This window comes from Mauremys mutica, chromosome 2 (genome assembly GCF_020497125.1).
Source record: "Mauremys mutica isolate MM-2020 ecotype Southern chromosome 2, ASM2049712v1, whole genome shotgun sequence".
In the NCBI taxonomy this organism is placed as follows: Eukaryota; Metazoa; Chordata; order Testudines; family Geoemydidae; genus Mauremys; species Mauremys mutica.
This window is the reverse complement of record NC_059073.1, coordinates 34372310-34397290: the sequence shown is the minus strand read 5'-3', so window position 1 is coordinate 34397290 and position 24981 is coordinate 34372310. Positions and strand designations below refer to the sequence as shown.

General features: G+C 39.6%; 1 protein-coding gene across 1 annotated transcript in view; it reads right to left on the bottom strand.

Moving 5' to 3' along the window:
- The window catches only part of NUDCD1 (NudC domain containing 1), a 154906-nt gene that overhangs the window by 53902 nt on the left and 76023 nt on the right, over window positions 1-24981 (bottom strand). Inside the window, exons 5-7 of the mRNA XM_045005329.1 lie at window positions 23481-23666; window positions 20006-20210; window positions 6506-6650 (exon numbers count right to left, since the gene is read on the bottom strand). Coding sequence (XP_044861264.1) covers window positions 6506-6650; window positions 20006-20210; window positions 23481-23666 — 536 coding nt within the window. The remainder of the gene's footprint in view (window positions 1-6505; window positions 6651-20005; window positions 20211-23480; window positions 23667-24981) is intronic.

The following is a 24981-nucleotide window of genomic DNA, read 5'->3' as shown; positions in this document are numbered from 1 at the left end:
GATTAAGGTAAAAAATTTCCACTAGCTTCGTGTGTCCAAATTGAAATGCTTAGGACCTGATGTAACTGAAAAATTACATCACAAGTTGCTGATTGTGACTTAATGACCAAAAGACCGATACTTTTCTCTTTAACCCCATCTGGGGGTGGAAAAAAGATTAATTCAAAACTTCAATACATCAGGATCCACAGGGAGTCACACTTCCCAGATTTTATATCAGATACCACTTTCTAATTAAGCCCAAGGGGCAGTTAAAATGACAGGTTTTTTGTTTTTGTTTTAAACAGGACTTCCGGGATGATAAAAAAAGAGAAAGCTTCATATAAATGTGAGTTAAGCTTATCTTTTGAGTTTTCTTTTTAAATGTCATTTACACTCAATCAATATTAAACTATGTACAATTTCCCCAGAGAGGAAAACGTAGAAGATACTCTAATTTATTAAAAACAAGAATTTAAATCATACTGGTTGGAATTTTAATTATTTTAATGTATTCATGGACCAAACTAATCCTTGATGGAACATTCATAAGGTCGAGTTACGCCAAGGATGAATTTGGCCCTGAGTTTCTATATACTATACTTGTTATATTTCCATGACCATAACACATTTAAAAACCTATGTAATTCTCAACCCACCCATAACAATATTGCAATATATACTGCAGATTATTACAGGCGGGGATGGCTGCACTGCCTATTAAGGTTGCCCAACACTTCTCACTAAAAAAACCCTGTTTTTAGTGGTTTATAGCTTTGCCAAACTTTAACCACTTAGGTTGAAATTACCCATGCTGTTGTCTGCCTCAGACTGATTTTTCTGGAAATGTTCAGCAAAAAGGGTTCAGCTGTTTCCAAGAATGAGGCTAAGGGGAAAAATATATTCTTTTACCCATGTTACAAAATTCTGGTGACCTCTTTGAAAAGCTCTAGCTTTCCCATGCTTTATAGCAGGGACTCAAAATTTGGTAGGAAGGTAACCTGTCAGGGATGCCTTCTTCTCTCTCTATGAAAAATTTGGCCAAGTTATAAACTTTTGAAAAAAATCAGTGCGCACATGTTCAGTAGAGACTTGCTAGAGCAGGGGTCGGCAACCTTTCAGAAGCAGTGTGCCGAGTCTTCATTTATTCACTCTAATTTAAGGTTTTGCGTGCCGGTAATACATTTTAACATTTTTATAAGGTCTCTTTCTATAAGTCTATATTATATAACTAAACTATTGAATGTAAAGTAAACAAGGTTTTCAAAATGTTTAAGAAGCATCATTTAAAATTAAATTAAAATGCTGATCTTACGCCACCAGCCTGCTCAGCTCGCTGCCAGCCTGGGGTTCTGTTCACCTAGGCCAGCAGCGGGCTGAGCAGGGCCTGCGGCCGGGACCCCAGACCTGGATGGGGAGGTTTCAGGGGTCAGGGCAGAAGGCTGGGGTGGGGGTTTAGGGATGAGGGCTGGGGTGTGTGGGGGGGTCAAGGCAGAGGGCTTGGGGTGGGGGGGTGCATGGCAGAAGGCTGAGTGTGTGGGGGTGCATGGCAGAAAGCTGAGTGTGTGGGGGGGTCAGGGCAGAAGGCTGGGGGTGAGGGAGGGTTCAAGGGTCAGGGCAGAGGGGCGTGAGGGGTGTAGGACAGAAGACAGTGGGGGGGGGATCAGGGCAGAGGGCTGGGGTGCTCGGCCCATAGGGGTGCTCCCAGCCCCCTGCCCTAAGCGGCTCAGGGTAGAGGGGATATGCCCTGTTCCACCCCTTCCCCAAGGCTCCGTCCCTACCTCTCTCTGTCCCCTCTAGGGAGCTGCCTGCACACTGTTGCTCTTTCCCCCTCCCCCTCGCTAGGGCCATCAGCTGATTGGCGCAGGGAAGGAAAGGAGGAGGGGCAGGAAAGCACCACTCTGGGGGAAGAAGCGGGGGAGAGGGAAGCTTGGTTGCCGCAGAACCAAGCTTCTGCCTCCTGCCCCCGCAGGGGAGAGCAGTGGGCGGGGGGGGGCGGCTGAGTGGGGCTAGGGGCCAGGACTGCGGCAGGCGGCTGCGTGCCGCTCAAAATCGGCCTCGCGTGCCAAAATCGGCCTCGCGTGCCGCAGGTTGCCGACCCCTGTGCTAGAGCTTAACAGCTAAAATTTCCAAAGGTTCCATCTCCACCGAGCAGCTTGAGCCTCTCAAGTCCTAGTGTTCCAGCTGAAGTCAATGAGAGCTGCACTTTGAACACAAAATGCTTCACATGCAAAGTTCTCTGAAAAATCAGGTCCTAAGCATTTCAATTTGGACACACGAAGCTAGTGGAAATTTTTTACCTTAATCTTTGTGCCTGTGTTCCCCTTTGTCAACTGGAGATACCACCACCTTCATTATTATTACAGTCATTATTTGTGAAGCATTCAGATTCTATAATGATGAGCACCACAGATAAACCATAAGGAAAGCAATAATTCTGTCTTCAGACCAGGATTTGAATAGTGTGCACTAAATAATGCATAGGGCCACACAATATTGAATAGCTGCTGTGTAACTATTTTTCTTTAGCATGTGCATAGTTGTCTAGCCAAGCGATGGCATCTTCAGTGACATGGTGCAGTTGTTCGAGGCCATTGCTGAACCTAGTCAGCCGGTACTCATCGACAATGTGTGTCATCGTCTGTGTCGCGCTGCAACTGCACAAGGGGTTGTCATAAAGGCCCCAGGATACTGGTTGGCTGCACAGAGACCTTGGCTGGTCCAGAACCTGTTCAACAGGGACCATTCACGACAGGGCAGGTTGGCAAATTGGGGGGTTGGCGACAAGGCACTGGTTGGGGTTATAACAGATATCCATTCCTCTCACCAGAGTGTTTCCGCTCTAACATCCTGGCATGGTGGATGAGACCATAATGGGCACGTGACGGCAAACGTGCAGCTGGTGGTTTAAAAAAAAAAGTCATTGTGCAGCGGCAGGCTTGAGCTGGCGCATATTTGCTCCGGTAACTTGCCAATGGCAACCTCTCGTCTGACATGAGGAGGAGCAATATTGCTCAGAACTGGAAGCCACGGGAGTGGTGTTGGACGCAGGGTGCTGGAGATGATATTCTTGGCGGCATGTAACTGTGTATCCACCAGTTAGGTGTGTGACGATCGACTCCAAACTGGTGCGCAGTACTCCGCCACCGAATACGAGATGGCAAGAGCTGACGTCCACAAAGTTGGGGCACAAGTACCCCATGATGAACCTGCCAGTTTGCTAAGAAGATTGTTGTGCGTCTTAACTTTAGCTGCTGTCTTCTTCAGGTGGACATGGTAACTCAGTGGTCTAAGGTCACACCTAGATAGATCGGTTCTGCTTCATGCTTCACCTTCTGATCATTCAGATAAACACTGTCTATCCTAGGTACTAAATGAGGCAGGGGGCCTGTGAAAAAAATAGTATCTGATTGTGTAATTCAAGTCTGTATCAAAATGCATACGCACTAAGGGGTTAAATTTAGGATGTATAAGCATAGTTAATTCCAGCATTTCGTACCTTTTGAGTGCTTGACTTTGCAGCCTTGTTAATTTTTCTGTGTTATAAAATATAACAGTGGAATAATTATGAAAATGCCACTTGCTTTTCCATAGTTGAGAGCATTGAGATTGGCACTTAAAGCAGGGATTCAACTACTTTGTTATATATGAAAAATGCACCTTATCCTCCCCAAAGTTACAGCACTTTCAGTACTGAATGAATTTTCTGAGAATTTGCAAGTAAATGTGTTAATCAATTTAGGAGTTAATTTTAAAATGAGTCCTTTAAGAAATTTACCACTCTGTGTCAGACAAATTTTTGGCATGAACAATCTTTATAATAGAATAATTAAGACCTTTCAAAATTTCCCATATAGTTAAAACTCATTGAAAATTCATAATTAGGCTATAATTCTTTAATTATGATTACTGAACTTTTTGCCATCACTTTTCAAACTGAAACTTAAGTCTTCAGCAGGGGCTGATGAGTAGTGTTCTATTACTGAGAACTTCGCTCTTTCAAAAAAAGGTTCCATTCGTTCTCAATGGGAGTGAGGCAAAAGTGCCTTTCGAGAAAATGTTCACCCAGGGCAGAAATTGTATTCAATAATCATCATTGTGAACAGTCAGACCGTGCGATATAATGTTGTAAGATAACAGTCTCATCTCCGTGATAGCTACAGTGAGACTCATTCAAGCAGGCAATGGTCTCACCCACTCAGACATGGATAGATCTCCAGTGCAGAAGATACACCAAAAATGTAAAAACCACGTCCATGTCCTTGCCTGATCATCACTTCCTTAAAAGAGAAGTTCTCTCCAATATCTTTGATTCTAGAACCAGGAAGAACCACACAGCGCCACCCTTGAAGCTCATGGACTTTGTAAGGATTACTATACGCCATGCCGGAAAATACTATCCTTCTCCAAAATCAGTGCTGGTAAAACATCAGGACCTCTCACCATTCGCAGCTGACACATTGGCCCCAAACATGTATCAGCATATTACCTGGACAGAGCACCATGGTTCTCAGATACACCCAGCAAGTTTAAGCACAAGGGCAGAAGGCTAGAGCACCAAGGGGTAATGACCAGCTGAGAATCAGACCACATGCAGTATAAGGAATTCACATGAACTTATGTCACAGAGGTGACTGAAGTCTAAAGATGCTTTTTCCTGACCATAAAAATGTGAGCAAATTTTGAACAATGTAATTGTTCCACATCTTCAATTGTGCCGTGAATTTAGATTGCCTCTTAGTTACAGTTTGGCCACCTCTGTGAGATACATCCCATCTACTTGAGAATCTGAGCGTCTCTTCAGGTCTGAAGTAAGTGTTTGACAAAAACCCTGCACATTATCCACCACATCAGACTGGACCCGGGGTTCCCAAACTTGGTTCACGGATTGTTCAGGGTAAGCCCCTTGTGGGCCACAAGACGCTTTGTTTACCTGAGCGACCACAGGTACGGCCGCTCGCAGCTCCCAGTGGCTGCGGTTCGTCGTTCTCGGTTGATGGGAGCTGCGGAAAGCGGTGTGGGCCGGGCCACCACTTCCCACAGCTCCCATTGTCCGTGAATAGTGAACTGCAGCCATTGGGAGCTGCAAGTGGCTGTACCTGCGGTCGCTCAGGTAAACAAAGCGTCTTGTGGCCCACCAGGGCTTAACCTGAACAAGCCGTGAACCAAATTTGGGAACCCCTTGACTGGACCCACGCACTGCAGATGGAGATATTAAAAGACACCTAAAGGTCTGTGCCTTCAACTGAGAGCGAGATAAAAATGTCTTTTACAGTCAGAAGCCCACATTTTAAATTTGGGCACTCACATTATGGCATCCAATTTACAATGGTGGCTTCACAAAATGGCATTCTGGCTCTCAAAACAAGTACCTGAGTAGCTATATGCTTGTTTCGGTGCTCATATGAGGAAATGACTACCTTTGCTTACACATCAGCTATAAAGACTGGGCTTTCTATACAGAACATTTCTGTGTTTTGGCTAGATAGCTGAAAATTAAACTCCTAGGTTTTCATTTATTTTTTGTAGTTCATAATTAGGTTTTACTAACATATCTCTCAGGTGAAAAACATCCTCCAAAAAATTACTTTAATCAACTCATCTTGGAACAGCCATCTCACAACTGGTAGGTGCAGTAGAAAGAGAAAGCCTGAAACATGAGGTCTGGTATATGAGGCCTGAACTAAAGTAGTGGTCAAGCCTTGCTGATATAAAGCACAGTTAGTAAAAGTTAGGTTATGAGCAGAAGTCAGGTCCTGTCACAAATCATGCCTGCTTGCAAGTTCACAGAATCTGGCAAGAACAAGGCTGGCATTGCAAGGGTGATGAATAGAGATGTTCTGATCGAATCAACATATACAAGGTAAACGGTGGTAATTAACCACATCAGAGGGACAATACATAACTTGATTGTACCAGTGTAGAAAAGAAGGGTCACAGAGGCGAGGGATGGAAAAAGTCCCGCCATTCACTGAGCTGGTCCATTGTTACGGCCATACACGTGTTAGTCGCCCTGTAAAGTCTCTGGTCCACCAGGACCATGCTTCATCGACAATAAACCTGACCAGGTGCCTTGGCTATTGAAATGGGTCTGTGGTTTTACTGGGCAGTTCGACTGAGATCTGCTGTGCCCGCTATCTGTGCAGAGCTGGGACAGCATACTGAAAGAACACACATGCAGCCAATGACTACCTATAGTAGGAAAACAAACACACAACACACTACACTCAATCATCCTTGTGTGCTTTGTTGAGCAAACACTAAGTCAGAATGTGTGTGTGGTTTACATTACAATTTAAACCTCATATTGTATGTGTAGATTATGAAAAATGATTAGAAAGCTACTTAGTGCTACTATGGTTTGATAATTGTAACTGACCAGAAGAGAAATGTTAGAAGTTAGAATCCTAAATGACCTGACTGACTACATAATGTCAGGGAAGAGAGAGCCTGGCTCCCCAAGAAAGTACAACTTGAGCATCTCTATGAGGATTTTCAAGTGTTATTTTTATTTTTAATTTCTTACCATTTCTTCGGAGGTAAGATGCATCAGACGTTCAGCTACTGCAGAACACTGGGAAGAGTCCATGATGAATTCTCCTCGTGTGTCACCTACTATAAGCTCTGGCCACATGGGTCCTTCATCTTTCTTAATTAGAGAAATCTCCAAACTAAAGGATAAATATGGGGTTGGAAGGTAAGAATTTATGCAACATTACAGATATCACTACTTCTCAAGATGACAATCACCACCTCTAAATGTGGATTTAGAGGGGGGAAAGGATTAATAATCCAAAAATTATATCCTAATTTTTGCCATTCATATAATTTGCAATAAAAAGTTGCTTTTGTAGTTACTCCAAAGTAATGATATCCATCAGAAAGTCAAAACAAAAATAGATGCTTTGAGCAGGGGATTGGACTAGATGACCTCCTGAGGTCCCTTCCAACCCTGAGATTCTATGATTCTATGACATCTAGAGGTTTTTTCATAAATCCCAAGGCCAGAAGGGACCATTGTGATCATCTAGTCTGATCTCCTGAATAACTTCTCCAAAATAATTCCTAGATCATATCATTTAGAAAAAGATCCGAGTTTGATTTAAAAATTGTCAATGAAGGAGAATAGACCAAGACCCTTGGTTTGTTGTTCCACTGGTTAATTAATCTCACTGTTAAAAATGTATGCCTTATTTCCAGTCATAATTTGTCTAGCTTCAATTTGCAGGCATTGGATTATGTTATACCTTTCTCTCCCAGATTGATGAGCTCATTATTAAATATTTGTTCCCTATGTAGGTTCTAATAGACTGCAATCAAGTCACCCCTTACCTTTCTCTTGCTGAGTTAAATAGATTGAGCACCTGGAGTCTACCACTATAAGGCACGTTTTCTAATCCTGTAATCTTTCTTGTGGCTCTTCTCTGAACCCTCTTCAATTTATCAATATCTGTGGACATCAGAACTAGACAGTATTCTAGAGTGGTCAACACCAGTGCCAAACACACATGTAAAATTACCTCTCTGCTCCTGCTTGAGAAACCCCTCTTTATAGCTCCCAGGATTCCATTAGCCTCTTTAGCCAGTGTTGTACTGGGAGCTCATGATCAGCTGATTCTCCACCACTTCCCCCAATTCTTTTAGAAAGTCGCTTCTTCCTAACAGAGTTCCCCATCCTGTAAGCATGGCCTCTGTTCTTTATTCCTAGATGTATACATTTATATATAGTCTCATTAAAATGCATAGTTAATTTTTTCCCAACTTAAGCAACCCATAATCCTCTGTCTCAGTGACCTGTCCTCTTCATTATTTGCCACTTCCCCAAAATTTTTGTCATTGGCGAACTTAATAAACAATAATTTTTTGTTTTCTTCCAGGTCATTGATAAAAATGTTAAATAGCTAGAACCAAAAACTGATGCCTGCAGGATTTCACTAGAAACACACCCACTCAATGATGATTCCCCCTTTAAAATTACATTGAGATCTATCAGTTAGCCAGCTTTTAAAGCACTTCATGTGTATCATGTTAATTTTATATCTTTCTAGTATTTTAATCAAGTTGGCTTGTACTACCAAGTCAAATGCCTTACAGAAGTCTACGTATATTACATCAACATCTTAATCAACTTTAAGAGTCTAAATACAGAAAGACTTATTTCTGTGAATTCTCATTGTTCCTGAGTTTTCATTTTAAAATTAGTGTCATTAAAGTAGATATTAAAACTGTATGTATGTATATTTTACATATAAATACCTACTTTAAATACATATACTAGGTCCATCAATCACAATTAACTCAAAAATTAAAATCATGATTAATCGCACTGTTAATAGAATACCAATTGAAATTTATTAAATATTTTTGGATGTTTTCTATATTTTCAAATATATTGATTTCTATTACAACACAGAATACAAAGTGTACAGTACTCACTTTGCATTATTATTTTTTATTACAAATATTTGCACTGTAAAAGTGATAAACAAAAGAAATACCATTTTTCAATTAACCTCATACAAGTAGTGTATGTGTCGCAGATGAAACTAAGCTTGGGGGAAGAGGTTGATACGCTGGAGGGTAGGGATAAGGCCCAGTGTGACCTAGACAATTTGGAGGATTGGGCCAAAAGAAATCTGATGAGGTTCAACAAGGACAAGTGCAGAGGCCTGCACTGAGGAAGGAAGAATCCCATGCACCGCTATAGGCTGGGGACCAACTGGCTAAGCAGCTGTTGTGCAGAAAAGGACCTGGGGATTACAGTGGATGAGAGGCTGGATATGAGTCGGCAGCATGCCCTTGTTTATCAAGAAGGCCAATGGCATATTGGGCTGTATTAGTAGGAGCATTGCCAGCAGATCGAGGGAAGTGATTATTCCCCATTATTTTGCACTGGTGAAGCCACACCTGGAATATTGTGTCCAGTTTTGGTCCCCCCACTACAGAAGGGATGTGGACAAATTTGAGAGAGTCCAGCAGAGGGCAACGAAAATTATCAGGGGGCTGGGGCACGTGACTTACTAGGAGAGGCTAAGGGAACTGGGCTTATTTAGTCTGGAGAAGAGAAGAGTGGTGGTGGGGCGGGGGGTTGATAGCAGTCTTAAACTACCTGAAAGGGGGTTTCAAAGAGGATGGAGCTTGGCTGTTCTCAGTGGTGGTAGATGACAGAACAAGCAGCAATAGTCTCAAATTGCAGTGGGGGAGGTCCAGGTTGGATATTAGGAAACACTATTTCACTAGGAGGCTGGTGAAGCACTGGAATGGGTTACCTAGGGAGGTGATGGAATCTCCATCCTCAGAGGTTTTTAAGGCCTGGCTTGACAAACCCCTGGCTGGGATGATTTAGTTGGGTATTGGTCCTGGTTTGATCAGGGGATTGGACTAGATGACCTCCTGACATCTATTCCAACTCTAATAGTCTATGATTCTATGGTGCAATGTCTTTATCAGGAAAGTGTAATTTAAAAAATGTAGATTTTTTGTTACATAAGTGGACTCAAACAAAACAATATAAAACTTTAGCCCCTACAAGTCCACTCAGTCCTACTTCTTGTTCAGCCAATTGCTAAGAAACAAGTTTGTTTACATTTACGGGAGATAGTGCTGCCTGCTTCTTATTTACGAAGTCACCTGAAAGTGAGAACAGGCATTTGCATGGCACTTTTGTAGCGGACATATGAATCTTTAGTACATCTGACATGAAAATATCTTGTGACGCTGGCTACAACAGTGCCATGTGAATGCCTATTCTCACTTTCAGGTGACATTGTAAACAAGAAACAGGCAACATTATCTCCTGCAAATTGTAACCAAACTTGTTTGTCTGAGCAATTGGCTGAAGTAGGACTGAGTGGACTTGCAGGCTCAGAAGTTTTGCCTTTTTATTTTTGAATGCAGTTTTTTTTTGTAATTCTACCTTTGTAAGTTCAACTTTCATAATAAAAAAATTGCATTACAGTACTTGTATTAGTTGAACTGAAAAATACAATTTCTTTTTTTTACAGTGCAAATATTTGTAAGAAATAACTATAAAGTGAGCACTGTACATTTTGTATTCTGTGATGTAACTAAAATCAATATATTTGAAAAATGTAGAAAACATCCAAAAATACTGAAATAAATGGTATTTTATTATTAACAGCACGATTAATTGTGATTAATTTTTTTTAACTGCTTGACAGCCCTAAATGTTTATTTAGAGTTGTTTATTGGGTAATTATTTGAAAGTACACTTTCATAATGTGTCATCTGGGGTTAATACATCTATTCCTTGTGTTTCTGATAGAGATCATATAGCTGCAAAACACTGAACAATTGTCTGTCCTGTGTATAAAATTAGTTTTCAGAAAGGATGTGTTAACTGTGTACAGATAAATATGGTAAGACATGAAATGTTCCTTCCAATAAAAAAAGTATATTTTGCATAATTAGGATGTATACTAGTCTATACTAATAAGAATTCTAAAGCCTGTGAATAACCGCTTTTCCCCAAAAAATAATCAGATAAAGAAATTGGAGATACTAGGCCTGATTCACCATTGTGGGACTCCAGTTAGTTATTAAAACTGGAATGAAGAAACTGTGAATCAGGCCGTTTTTGTATAAATTTATAAGATAACGTCTGATGTGCATCTAGTATCCAACAATAGAAAATGATTTTATAATTGACCGATTGCTACACCATAGTGCAAAACTATTAGTGTGGTTACTAGTAAAATGAGGAACAGTAAGTACAGTTTAATATATTGAAATGTACAATTTACTATTTAAGAATTATACCTTTCCCAGTTCACTGAAAGACTGAGAAACAGATCATGCAATATAACCCACATGATAGATAGTTCAGTGCCACTGAGTCATTTTTTACCATAGCATTTAATACCAAATTAATCACTGAAATGTCACATTTTAGTATAAGTGAGTTCAAAGTTTAACGCCTAGCCATTCCATTATTCTTCTCTCCCCAAAACTAACATCTGCATAGGATTTGCATCTTCAGGAAAGGGGAATATTTTTGTTAATATTAAATAAAAGTATTTGGAGTGAGAGGAACCATTAAGAAACAAGAAAAATACTTCTGTTGAAAGAAATATCAGAAGCACTGCTGTAACGGGATGCCATTCTTTGGTTTTCTTATGGCAACTGCTGATACAAACCTCTTTCTAAGGTACATACCCGTAATTATTTAAAAACATTCACTCACACAAACATTCAAATAGAACTAATACTCAGTTCTGAAAGTCCCACTTTCATCTTTAAGGCCTCAGTCTTGCAATCACTTATATACATGGGGGCAGGGATAGCTCAGTGGTTTGAGTATTGGCCTGCTAAACCCAGGGTTGTGAGTTCAATCCTTGAGGGGGCCATTTGGGGATCTGGGGCAAAAATCTGTCTGGGGATTGGTCCTGCTTTGAGCAGGGGGTTGGATTAGATGACATGAGGTCCCTTCCAACCCTGATAGTGAATAGTCCTATTGACATCAATGAAACTATGTATGTGCTTGGCTGAATTGGGCCTGAAGCAGCAGCTTTGGGCTTGAAATAGTATATGGGTTAGTATATTTCCTAAAAGCTGTACAGGGGTTTTTGAGATGGAAAAATGCTCTAAGACGCTGTCTGGTGAATGAAAAGTAAAGCACCTACAGGCTGACTGCACATCATGGGGTTCCATAGGGGTCAATTCAATACCTTCATCAATGATTTAGATAATGGCATACAGAGTACACTTATAAAGTCTGAAGATGATACCAAGCTGGGAGAGGTTGCAAGTGCTTTGGAAGATAGGATTAAAATTCAAAATGATCTGGACAAACTGAAGTAAATAGGTTGAAATTCAATAAGGAGAAATGCAAAGTACTCCACTTAGGAAGAAACAATCAGTTGCACTCTCACAAAATGGGAAATGACTGCCTAAGAAGGAGTACTGCAGAAAGGGATCTGGGGGGTCGTAGTGGACCATACACTAAATATGAGCCAACAGTGTGACACTGTTGCAAAAAATGCACAGACACTTCAGCTGGGTTATATTCCTTGCCCAATTCTATCACCAAATAAAAGATTGTTATTACAATTTAAATAATTATATAAAACAAAGGGTTGATCAAAGTGATTTTATCATTGTGTACCAATGTTCTCCCTTTTCTCCCACAACTGGAGCATCCTACAGGCCGTGAGGTTAATTATTTTACACTCCTCTCTCACCAACTCTCAGATGAAAGCAACCTTCCGTATGGTACAGTGGTAGATGCACTTCCTTGTACCAGTCAAAGGGATGAGCCCAGAGTAAATTTTCACTCGTCCTCCACACAACCCAGAGAATTAGCACAATTCACATGGTTAAGTACTTTGATGAACTGGGGGAACCTAACTGCACTATACCCCACTTCTATCAGTCATAAAACAAACTCAGGGTTCCATCTTCAATATATATTATGGTAATCTTAAAGTCCACTAGACTGGATTCAAATCTCTCTAGTAATTATGCTTTAATTTTGATTTTACAATTTTTAACAAGTGTGAAGAGAAAGAGAGGAGAAATCTGTATCCAGGGACGCTTCCGTTCAAATAATAAATATTGCAGTTCTGCAGTGCATTTACCTGTTGTACAGAATGCCAAAAATTCATTAAAAGAAGTGTAATAGCTGAAGCTAATTTTCAAAACTTAAGACAAATACTCCTTTTCTATTCAATCGTGATTTTTAATATGGATTTTGGATTAACACTAATGTCTCTACTTCAGAGAGACTTCAGATTCTAGTGTATTATTGATGGCAAGAACATGCCATTTATAAACAATTTTTCATGGATTCAGAGAATGTAACTGGCACAGATTCAGAGAACGTAATTGGTGATAAAAGTTCACATTATAAGCTACACCTGCTTATCACATTGAAAAATTGAATGGAAGAATATTGTTTCTTTTGTCTTTTTATAATGAAAATATTTGTAATAAAAAAATAAAGTGAGCACTTTATTTTGTATTCTATGTGGTAACTGAAATCAACATATTTGAAAATGTAGAAAAACATGCAAAATATTTAAATAAATGGTATTCTATTATTGTGTAACAGTGTGATTAAAACTGATTAATCAGGATTTTTTTTTTAATCATTTGACAACCCTACATCTAATTTATAATCACCAATTATTTAACTTCTCAGTTTGATCTAGTAAGCTAAGACTACCCTTTGAGAGAATTTCAGGTGTTTGGCAAATGTGTATTTAGGGGAAGGTGTCTTGTTTTGTTTTTCTAAATAGGTAATTGCTCAAGATTTACACTTCACAATGGCGGTGCAAACCAATAAGCCATATATTATTTTTCTCAAACAGGATGCTGTTGATACCTAATTGTTTATTTTTCACTCTAATTCACTACTACTAACTCTGCCTCTGTATTAAAATAGAAATTCAATACTATGACAAACATAATTAAAAACATTGGTCTAGGCTCATTCCTATTAAACTCCTATGCAGTTTGCATTAGGGTCCAGCTGCCACCCTGAACATGTAACCACAATAGCTCTCACGCAGTGAAGGTAGCAATAAAAACTACCTTGAGTTAAGATATATCATATCTGCTGTACTTGGCTCATGAAAAAAGATTGGCTTGCTAGTAGTCATAGATATTCTGAGAATACCAGTTTCTAAACAGTTTTCCAGTGAGATAAACTGGACAATTCCAGTTCACAGTAAGATAGTGTTTTACAATATCTGCCTCGTTAATAAAATTTTGAATCCTAACGATGAAAAAAATCTTAAAATATTCAAATAAAGTTTCAGAGGTGTAGCCGTGTTAGTCTGGATCTGTAAAAAGCAACAGAGTCCTGTGGCATCTTATAGACTAACAGATGTATTGGAGCATAAGCTTTCGTGAGTGAATACCCACTTCTGACCTACGAAAGCTTAGGTTGCACGTTCTTGGGGGGGAAAGGCCCCAAAGTCAAAGTTCAAATCCATATCTGAACTTTCCCAAAATTCTGGAACTGTGAGGAGGTTTCAGATGTTGGGCTTGGTTTTTGATCCGGGGGGGGGGAGGGGGGTTTCAAAAAAGAAAAAGAAAAAAAAGAAAAGAAAAAAGACAAAGACCCAAATACATACTAGCTAGCCTCAACTTTAGCAAAGCTTTTGATACGGTCTCCCACAGTATTCTTGCCAGCAAGTTCAAGTACTATGGATTGGATTAATGGACTATAAGGTGGTTAAGATTGTCGTGCTCAATGGGTAGTGATCAATGGCTCGATATCTAGTTGGCAGCTGGGATCAAGCAGAGTGCCCCAAGGGTCGGTCCTGGGGCCAGTTTTGTTCAGCATCTTCATTAACGATATGGATGATGGGATGGATTGCACTCTCAGCAAGTTCGCGCATGACACTAAGCTGAGGGGAGAGGTAGATACACTGGAGGGTAGGGTCCAGAGTGACCTCGACAAATTGGAGGATTGGGTCAAGAGAAATCTGATGAGGTTCAACAAGGACAAGTGCAGAGTCCTGCACTTAAGACAGAAGAATCACATGCACTGCTACAGGCTGTGGACTGACCGGCTAAGCAGCAGAAAAGGACCTGGGGTATTACAGTGGACAAGAAGCTGGATATGAGTTAGTGTGCCTTTGTTGCCAACAAGGCTAATTACATATTAGGCTGCATTAGTAGGAGCACTGCCAGCAGATCGAGGTAAGTGATTATTCCCCTCTATTCAGGATTGGCGAAGCCACATCTGGAGTATTGCATCCAGTTTTGGGCCCCCCACTACAGAAAGGATGTGGACAAACTGGAGAGAGTCCAGCAGAGGGCAATGAAAATGATCAGGGGGCTGGGGCACATGATTTATGTGGAGAAGCTGAGGGAACTGGGCTTATTTAGTCTGCAGAAGAAATAAGTGAGGTGGGATTTGATAGCAGCCTTCAACTACCTGAAGAAGATGGAGCTTGGCTGTTCTCAGTGGTGGCAGATGACAGAACAAGGAGGAATGATCTCAAGTTGCAGTGGGGGAGTCGAGGTTGGATATTAGGAAAAACTATTTCACTAGGAGGGTGGTGAAGCACTGGAATGGGATACCTAAGGAGGTGGTAGAATCTCCATCCTTAGAGGTTTTTAAGACTTGGCTTGACAAAACTCTGGCTGGGATGATTTAATTGTGGTTGGTCCTGCTTTGAGCAGGCGGTTGGACTAGATGACCTCCTGACGTCTCTTCCAACCCTAATTTTCTATGATTCTATGAACTGTTTAGGCTCCCAAGGAGACCATTTAGAGATAATCTGTGAAGAGACCACTTGCTCCTTCATACGACACAAACAGGCTAGGTGAAGCACAGAACAATTTAGTCCTGTCCAAATAGAAGGCCAGACATTGCCTCATATCCAACGTATAGAGACACTGCTCCTCTGGAGATGAACATGGCTTAGGAAAGAACACAGGTAAATACACTCCCTGCTTCAAATAAAACTGAGATATCACTTTACACAAAAATTGTGTTTGTGGTCATAAAGTCACTTGGTCCTTGGAGAACTGTGTATACGAAGGCTCAACCAGTAGAGCCTGCAACTCGCACTCACTTCTTGTGGATATTATCGCTATCAGGAACACAGTCTTCTGACACAAAAGCAGAAAGGGACAAACAAGATGCAGGGGCTTGAACGGAGGTCTCATTAGAGCTGTTAGGAACATGTTAAAGTCTCACAGAGGAACCAGCTCTCAGACTGGACAATGAAGATGAAGAACACCTTTTAAGAATCTTGCTATCATGGTACTGGAGAAGACCGATATTCCCTGAAGGGGGGATGAAACGCCACTATCACTGCCAGATGCACTCTCAATGAGCTAAGTGCAAATCCCAAGGACTGAAGGTACAGCAAGTATTCCAAGATGTCCTGAATAGAAGTCACCATTGGGTGAAAACCACATCAAAATCAGCTTCCATTTAGCTAAATAAGCCATTCTGGTAGAGGGCTTTCTACTGTTGAGTAGGACCTGTTGAACAGCTGCTGAACACCATTCGTCCTCCCCATTTAGCCGTGAAGCAGCCATGCTGTGAGATGCAGGGAGCTAAGCATGGGATGTAAGTTTTGTGTGAGTAGGTCAGGATGGTGAGGAAGGGAGAGGTTGAACTGACAGTGCAAGAAGGTTGGAGAACCACAGAAGAGCCAACTGCCAGCTGAGATGGAAAGCTTCGGACAGGGAGCCAGGGATGAGGCTCCCTTGAGAGCAGATCAAATGATATTTCCTGCTGTGTCTCGTGGCAAACAGATCGATCGTCAGAATGCCCCAAGCTGCAAAGATGACCTAGAAGATGAAGCCCTGGCAAGGTCCTGGACCAGTGGAAAGGTCAGGACAGAAAGGGAGAACAGGTCCTGATACACCGCTGGCACAAAACCAGCCAGAACTGGCACTGCCCTTGTCAGTATAGGACTCAGACACCCTGGGCCTGGAAAGGGAGTCAAAGGTAAGGGGTCTCTTTCCTCCCTGTGTTGTACTGCGGAATAGTAGACGGGACCTGCTCCATCCATAAACCAGCATTCACAATGTGCTGGACCATGCTCCTTCAGCAGGAGGCAGACGAGTCTCCATACAACCAAGAATGGCCATGATTGGTCTTATGTGACCTTTTACTCGGTGCACTTGATGGGAAGCAACTCCTCAGTCCTTTCGGAGAGGCACAAGCTCCATGATGTGAAATGGAAGCTCCCTCAAAACCCAAGGGTGACCTCTGATCCAACAAGGGACTCAGAGCTGAACCAGAGACTGTAAGGCCTGTTGGAGCAGGTGCTGCTTTAGACGAAGATCCATCATCGTCCAAGTTCGCTTTGTGAATGATTTGCAAATCAAAAACCTGTCCTTGCCATGGGCTTCACCAAGCACAGCAAGCATGTGTGTGGGGATTACTCCTCCACACGATGGACATGTTTAAACATTGGTGAGGGCATCACCAAGGAAATACTTCAAGTAAAGCTAATGAATACTAAATCTAACTAACACTACACTAAGGTACTAATTAGCGTTGTTAATCGCAATTAATGCAAAAGATGAATTCAAAACAAATTATCTAGATTTTAAAAATAGTCATTTATCACAGTTTTAATTGCATTGTTAAACAATAATAAAATACCAATTTAAATTTATTATAAATATTTTTGGATGTTTTTCTACATTTTCAAATATATTGATTTCCATTATAACAGAACACAAAGTGTACACTACTCACTTAATATTATTTATTACAAATATTTGCACTGTAAAAAAGATAATTGAAAAATACTATTTCTTTTAATCTCATACAAGTTCTGTAGTGCAATCTTTTTATCATGAAAGTGCAACTTACAAATGCAGAATTATTATTTTTACTTTAGAGCCTACAAGACGAAGCATGAAGGGGCACACGAATGTTCAGCATATCTGGCACAAACAACTTGCCATGTCACCTACAACAGTGCAATGCAAATGCCTGTTCTCACTTTCAGGTGACATTGTAAATAAGAAGCGGGCAGGATTCTCTCCCATGAAAGAGAACAAACATGTTTATCTCAGCGATTGGCTGAACAAGAAGTAGGACTGAGTGGACGTATAGGCTTTAAAATTTTACATTGTTTTGTTTTTGAGTGCAGTTTTTTAAAAAGATAATTCTACATTTGTAAGCTGCACTTACATGATAAAGAGATTGCACTACAGTACTTGTATGAGATTAAAAGAAACAGTATTTTTCAATTATCTTTTTTACAGTGCAAATATTTGCAATGAAAAATAATATAAAGTGAGCAGTGTTATAATGGAAATCAATATATTTGAAAATGTAGAAAAACATCCTAAAATATTTAATATAATTTATAATAATTCTATTATTAACAGCGCGATTAAAATTGCGATTAATCATGACTTTTTATCTCACGATTAACTGCAATTAATTTTTTTAATGGTTTGACAACCCTAGTTCTAATTAGCTGTGTACAACTAGAAAAATCACTAAGAAGTAGAGAAGTTGTGAGGTTAGAACCACACAGAGGCCCCATTCCAGCCATAAGCAGTAAGAAGAAATGGAGGGGCTGGGGCGGGAGCAGTCGAGCAGTGCCATCTCACATAGCCAAGGGAGGTGCTGTGGCCACTAAGTATTAGCGCTGGCTATCTATGGGTACTGCTAGGCAAAATTCTTCGGCTCCAGTGCACTGGGCACTTGCAGTGGAATACATGGCTGTACCTACTCAAAGAACTCTTCATTTTCAAAATTTCTCTTGGAAGGAAAAGGACCATGTTTCGAACAACAAGGGAAATAATTTCATACCCAGTTTGAACAGAATCCACGCCTCAATACAAAAACTGATTCAGATCATAAACAATTTTTTCAGTTAACTGGCTGCTGAGAACTGTATCTGCATCTCGGGCTGCCAAACATTCAGTACAGTCACCTACCCAACAATAAATGGTCTCTTATTGGAAAAAAAAATGAAGCTCTGGTGTCAGAATATTAGACTGTGAATACAGAAGAACAGATTCTTATCTCATCTGATGTTTGGCATTGAATCAGCATGAGCTGCACATCACTCAGTGGCTTTCAGAAGAACACTACAGATGTTTTTGGCTTCCTACTTTTGCTCATATAACAAAACCTGTAGCTAACAACGCTAGTTATTTGGCCCCCCATTGATTTGATTTCTCTTTCTTCTTGAAAAAGTGTTAAAGTTAAAATTTGTGTCAACAATTCCTTAACATACACTGCAGTCTGATACTTAATGTAGTATAATTTTATATTTAAACAAAATTAATTTCCATGCATATTATGCTCTTAATCAGATGTTAAAAACAAGGAAAGAACACTGCGACACAAAATACTGGAAGGGTCAGTCAACAGGGCAGAACAAGATGGTACATTCAATCACCAAAGGTCAATTATTTTAGAAGAGCAGCAGCCACACCATTGTCAACTGTAAAAACAAATTATTTTTGAAGATGTACATTCATTCAACTCCTCATTTAAAGTCAGACTAGATAATCATAATAGTCCCTTTTGGCCTTAATGTCTATGAAGATATGAATATTAAGAAGGTTGAAAATATGTTTGAATATTTTTGCCAAGTTTGCTGCAGGTGGAATAACCATTTGGCTCCCAGATTTGTCTTTCTTTAGCTGTCTGATTGAACAGCTTCTTTCCAAACTAAGAGGCTACCAGAGAGCATTTCCCACTAAGATGTCACAAACCTTTGCTCCAGAAAGAAAACGTTAAAGAATTTTCCATCCCACAAGTAGCCCTCCATTGTACACCTATCTAAATACATCAAATTCAACCATTCTGAATAGTGGTTGCTGTGAAAGCACAGTAATTTGGTTCAACAAAAATTCATAAGGAGCTCTTAAAACCTTGACATTAATGTGTATACATGGCAGTTTCACGGTTCCTTTTAACTGTAACAAAGAAATTGGCTTACAAGCTGAGCCAGTTAAGGCTTCAGTCTTTGAAGCTTTATAAACAAAATTTTTTAAAGGGGTACATTTTTAAGAGGGCAGGAGCTCCGGCCTCCCTTTTAGCATATGCATATGGAGCTCTCACTATTTGAGCGGAGAAATAAATTGTGGGTGGCAGTCTGAGTACTTATGCCTCTAACTACCACCCACAATTGATCTTTGCACATGCAAATTCTGCAGACCCTGATGCCAATATAGTGAATAGGGATGAAGACTGAATAAGCTTTTTATTTCAAAACTTTCTTCTTTCAAACCACCTGATTACTTATAAAGTTCTACATATGTGTCACTTTGAAAGTTTTAAAACATTTTCATTTCAGAGAGAAAGAACGACTGGAAAATCATGAGACACTTGTGCATGTTGAACTACTCATGCATGAGTAACTTACAGAAGTGTTTGCAGGAGCAGGCCCTTTTTGAATAAAGGCCTGATCCTTCACTAGTTGACATCAACCACAATGGATTTTATATGGTGCCTGTTGCATGGACTGGAGAGAAACAAACAGGATTTTAAAAAAAATAAAACCGTACTTTGACTTTATATTAATACTAAAAGTAAAATCAATATATAGATTATTAATACCTATTATCTCTAATTATCCACGTGCAGCTTTCATGGTCAATAGATGAACAGAGTTTTCCTTCCACCAAAGGAGGCTGACTTTTCAATGCTACAATGATATGATCAGGAGAAAACTGTACTTGTATGTCATCTTTAGTGATGTCTTGTGGAAGATGAATTGTTACTGTCAAATCATCTTCAGTCTGTTGCCAGTAATAGACAGGGTCTACAAATGGAAACATACATATAAATATACAGTCAGTTACAAAATGCAAAGTATATGGGGGGGGGTGGAATTTGGTAAAGTGTGTGTATTCACTTTCTACTCTGAAAACTTCATATGAAAGATATTCTGATCACTTATTAAAAAATAGAGAGGAACATAATTTTCTGGCTACCAGTAGGTATTTGACCAAAGTCCACTTGAATCTCAGTTATGGAGAGCTGCTTACACATGTGTACATTTAAATATGGAGATGTACACTCAGCTGAACAATATAAATATGAACTTGTAATTTAACCTGTTTCAAATGGCATTTTTAAATAGTCATAACTTTATGAAATCAATACACAAATTAATTCAAATAAGCAAAGGCACTATGTTTCAGTGAGCATAAATCCCATTATCGAGGTTCAGCACTTTTTGAGTTATCTTCATGAATCCACAGTAACAATGGTTCTTTGAGATGTGTTGTCCACATATATTCCATTTCTGATACATGTGCCCCATGTGTGTGAGATCTGAATCTTTTAAAATACTAGTGTTTACTGGGCCATGCCTGTACCCAGTATGCCCCCTGGCATACTGTAGCCAAGGGAATAAAGGGCAGGACAGCTGTAGCTAGCCTTCAGTCTCCTAACTGCAGAAACCAGACAGGAAGGAGGGCGGGTTGTGGAAATACATGTGTCCATTTAGATACCGTATTAGGAAAAATCTAACTATAGGAGTAGTTAAGGTCTGGAAATAGTCTTCCAAAGGAGGTTGTGGAATCCCCAATATTGGCAGTTTTTAAGAAAAGATTTAACAAACACCTGTCAGGGATGGTCTTTTTACGTGATCTGCCTCAGCACCAGGGGTTGGACTTGACTTCTTGAGGTCCCTTATATCCCTACATTTCTATGATGACAATAAATCACAAAAACCAGTTACTGTACTGTAAATAACAGTTCTTTTTTGGGAGTGGTTGTCCATATGGATTCCATTTCAGATGACTCATAAGAAGAGATCTCATGTCCTCGAAGTGGGTGCTCAGAGTCTAGTGAGCCCATGACTAAGACAGCTCTGCCAAAGTGGGCATCAAATCTGGAACCCTCTACCAAGGAGTAGTGATGTGTGAACTGAACTCCAGGTAGCTGCTTTACAAATCTCAAAGACTGAAAAGTCCATTAGGGAAGTGGAAGAGGCTTCTTGAGCTCTGTTGGAATGGACTCCAATCTGCGCAGACGGTCCAGGCAAGCAAAGGCTAATACAGTCCAACACCCATTTAAATAACCTTTGGGTGGTTATTTGTGACCTTTCAGTCAGCATGGATTTGTCAAGAACAAATCATGTCAAACCAAACTGATAGCTTTCTTAGACAGGGTAGCAAGCTTTGCAGATGGGGAGAAGCAGTACATGTGGTATATATCTTGACTTCAGAAAGGCATTTGAAACTGTCTAGCATGACCTCCTTATAAATAAAATAGGGAAATACAACCTAGATGGAGCTACTACGGCAGTGAATAACTCGTTAGAAAACCATTCCCAGAGAATCATCATCAGTGGTTCATAGTCAAGCTGAAAGGGCACATCAAGTGGTGTCCCACAGGGATCAGTTTTGGGTCCAGTTCTCTTCAATATCTTCATCAGTGATTTAGATAATGGCATAGAGAGTACACTTATAAAAGGTTACAGATGATACCAAGCTGGGAGGGATTGCAAATACTTTGGAGGATAGGATTAAAATTCAAAATGATCTGGACAAACTGAAGAAATGGTCTGAAGTAAATAGGATGAAATTCAATAAGGACAAATGCAAAGTACTCCACTGAGGGAGGATCAATCTAGTTCTGAGTGTCACATTTCAGGAAAGCTGTGGACAAATTTGAGAAAGTCCAGATAAGAGCAACAAAAATGATTAACGGTCTAGAAGACATGACCTAGGAGGGAATACTGAAAAAACTGAGTTTGTTTAGTATGGAGAAGAGAAGAACAAGGGGGGGATCTGATATCAAGTATATAAAAGCTTGTTCTAAGGAAGAGGGAGAAAAATTATTCTCCTTAACCTCAGAGGATAGGCCAAGAAGCAATGGGTTTAAACTGCAGCAAGGACAGTTTAGGTTGGACATTAGAAAAAGTTCCTAACTGTCAGGGTTGTTAATCACTGGAATACATTGCCTAGGGAGGTTGCAGAATCTCCATCGTTTAGATATTTTTAAGAGCAGGTTAGACAAACATCAGTATAGATAATGCTTAATCAAGCCATGAGTGAAGAGGCTTGGTCTAGATGACTGAGGTCTCTTCCAGGCCTACGATCCTACAAAAACAAAAAACCACATACCTTTCTAGTAGAATTAGCCTATGCATATTTCTGGCTTCTTTTAGCTACAGCTTTGTGGAAGGTCTGAAATACACATCAGTGAACCACAGCAAATGATTTCATGTGAAAATAATCCACAAACAGTGTTTTCCATAAAATAGCCCACCAATGATCCTGATTAGGATACACCCAATAGGCAAACCAATATGACTACCTGTAGAGATTCTTTTTTAAAAAAAATAAAAATTAAAAAATTGAGGATTTGAAAATGATTTAGAGATTATTTAGGATGGAGGAAGTAACTAGCAATCAGTTTAGAAAAACAAGAGCCAATCTAATGATCATGGGCGTGATCCAAACCCTAAAAGAAGTCAAGGAGAAGACTCCTGTGCTAACTGGTACACTCACTCAGCATGTTGATGATGAAAACATTTGGAGGATTTTGTCTTCCTGCTGAGCTAGTGGTTGCCCTTCACACCACTTATCAGCGCATGATGAAGTTAGAATTCAATGACTGTCCTCTCTCCACAGATACTTACAGCTCAATTACTATCTCTATTTCTACATACGCAATACTGATTTTTCATGCAACGGCAATGAAAGCATGAACTTTGTGTGTCTTCTGCAGAGCAAAACTCTTCTCACATCTCTAGGCACAAGGCATCTTCTACAATTAAGAAAGGCAAACACTATATACAAAGAGAAATTACATACATAAAAGAATATAAATATCTAAATCTCTTTGTCCAGGAAGTAAACATTTATAATGAAATTTAAAACAGTGAAAAAAATATTGTAGTGATTAATATTATTAATATATTAATATTATTAATATTATTAATATATTATTAATATTATTAATATTATTAATATTATTTAATGAATAAAATTCATTAAATCTAGCGTTATTATTTTGTTACAATAAAGGATGGTTTCGTTACTGAAGTCTAGGAAAACAGGACCAAAACAAATATTACCTTTCTTTTTATCTGCTATTTTCCCATCTTCCTTTTTTTCAAGCTGATTCTCCTCATCCTGCATAAATCTGAATGGTTTGTAGGAGACAATCATTAGACCATCCCCATCTGGCTCGATAGCTGCATAATGGGGGACTGACTTTCCTTGAAGAATTCTGCGCTTGAAGATTTCATATCTTTGATTATCTGTAAAAGTAAAAAAACAGAAAAGTAATATTTTCTAGAAGGAAAAAATTCTATTATAAATGTGACAAATGGATTGTACCTAAAAATAATATTACATCCACATCAGTCAATTCATAATATTGCAGCCCTGAAACAGCAGTTCATCTCTGTTCTTGATACCAGAGATCTGCTACACAAACCAGCAGCCATAGGAGACTGAAATTAATCAGGATTGAAATTAAAGTCCTGTAATCAGGTACACTGTAGGTTTTCCCACCTATTTTTCTAGCCTTCCACATTAGCCACTATTGGAGACCTGATAAATAAAGGACTAGATGGGCCATTAGTTTCTTCCAGTATGGTAATTATCATTTGTTCTTCTGTATCACCTAGAGTTCCAAGCAGGGATTAGAGCCCAAGTGTGCTAGGCACTGTACTACTACAACAACCAACAGCAAGAAAGACAGTCCCTGCCCCATGCAATTTACAATCTTAACATATGATGAACCAAAGGTGGGGAGGAACAATGGAACGAGAGAGAACAACAGTGAATCTAATTTGCTATAATGAGCAGCAATCACAGCATGCCCACTGCCTACTCATTCTTAATGGAGCATAATTCTTGTTTTCTCCACTACTACATGGAATTCAGCCTTGCTATTGGAAAGTTCTGTTTTTCAGCTTTTAGAAATGGGCTTCTGGCTTTCTTGTTTTTGTCAAATTTAAGGAAATTTAAATTTCTCATGGTGTTTGGTCATCAATTCAGTTGTCCAGGAGAAATACAGAGCAGAATACCATTTTCAATAATAATTTGCAGAAAGTTATATATTCATGGCCTGTATTTAACTGATGCCTTTTACAGGTTCCACACAAATCCTGGATAATGCTAACTGGCCCTTCTTAGTGCAAAGTGCTCATCTTGTCCAGCATTTGTACAAAATGTACAGCTATCAATCCATCCCATGCTGTGCTTCCAACAATATACACTGAGACAAACAGAAGCATAACATGCTGACATTGGTATCAGCATTTCCCCCTCTGCCTCAACATCTAAATTCACTCAGCTCAACAGTAACTAATCTATTTTGAACAAACACTGATGTCAGAGAAGCTAGCTAAATATTTTAGACCTTGTTCAAATTCTCTTCAGACCATAAATTTATACTTGATCATTTATTTCTAGTTGTTTTCAATACTCCATATTTAACTTCTATTTCCTTTCATATGAAACAATTGTACTTGTAAGTAGGCTATTAACTGACTAACTTAGAAGTCACTGGAAGTGTTATACAAGGACACATTATTATTCCTCAAAATGTAAGTGGTGTTGTCTGTT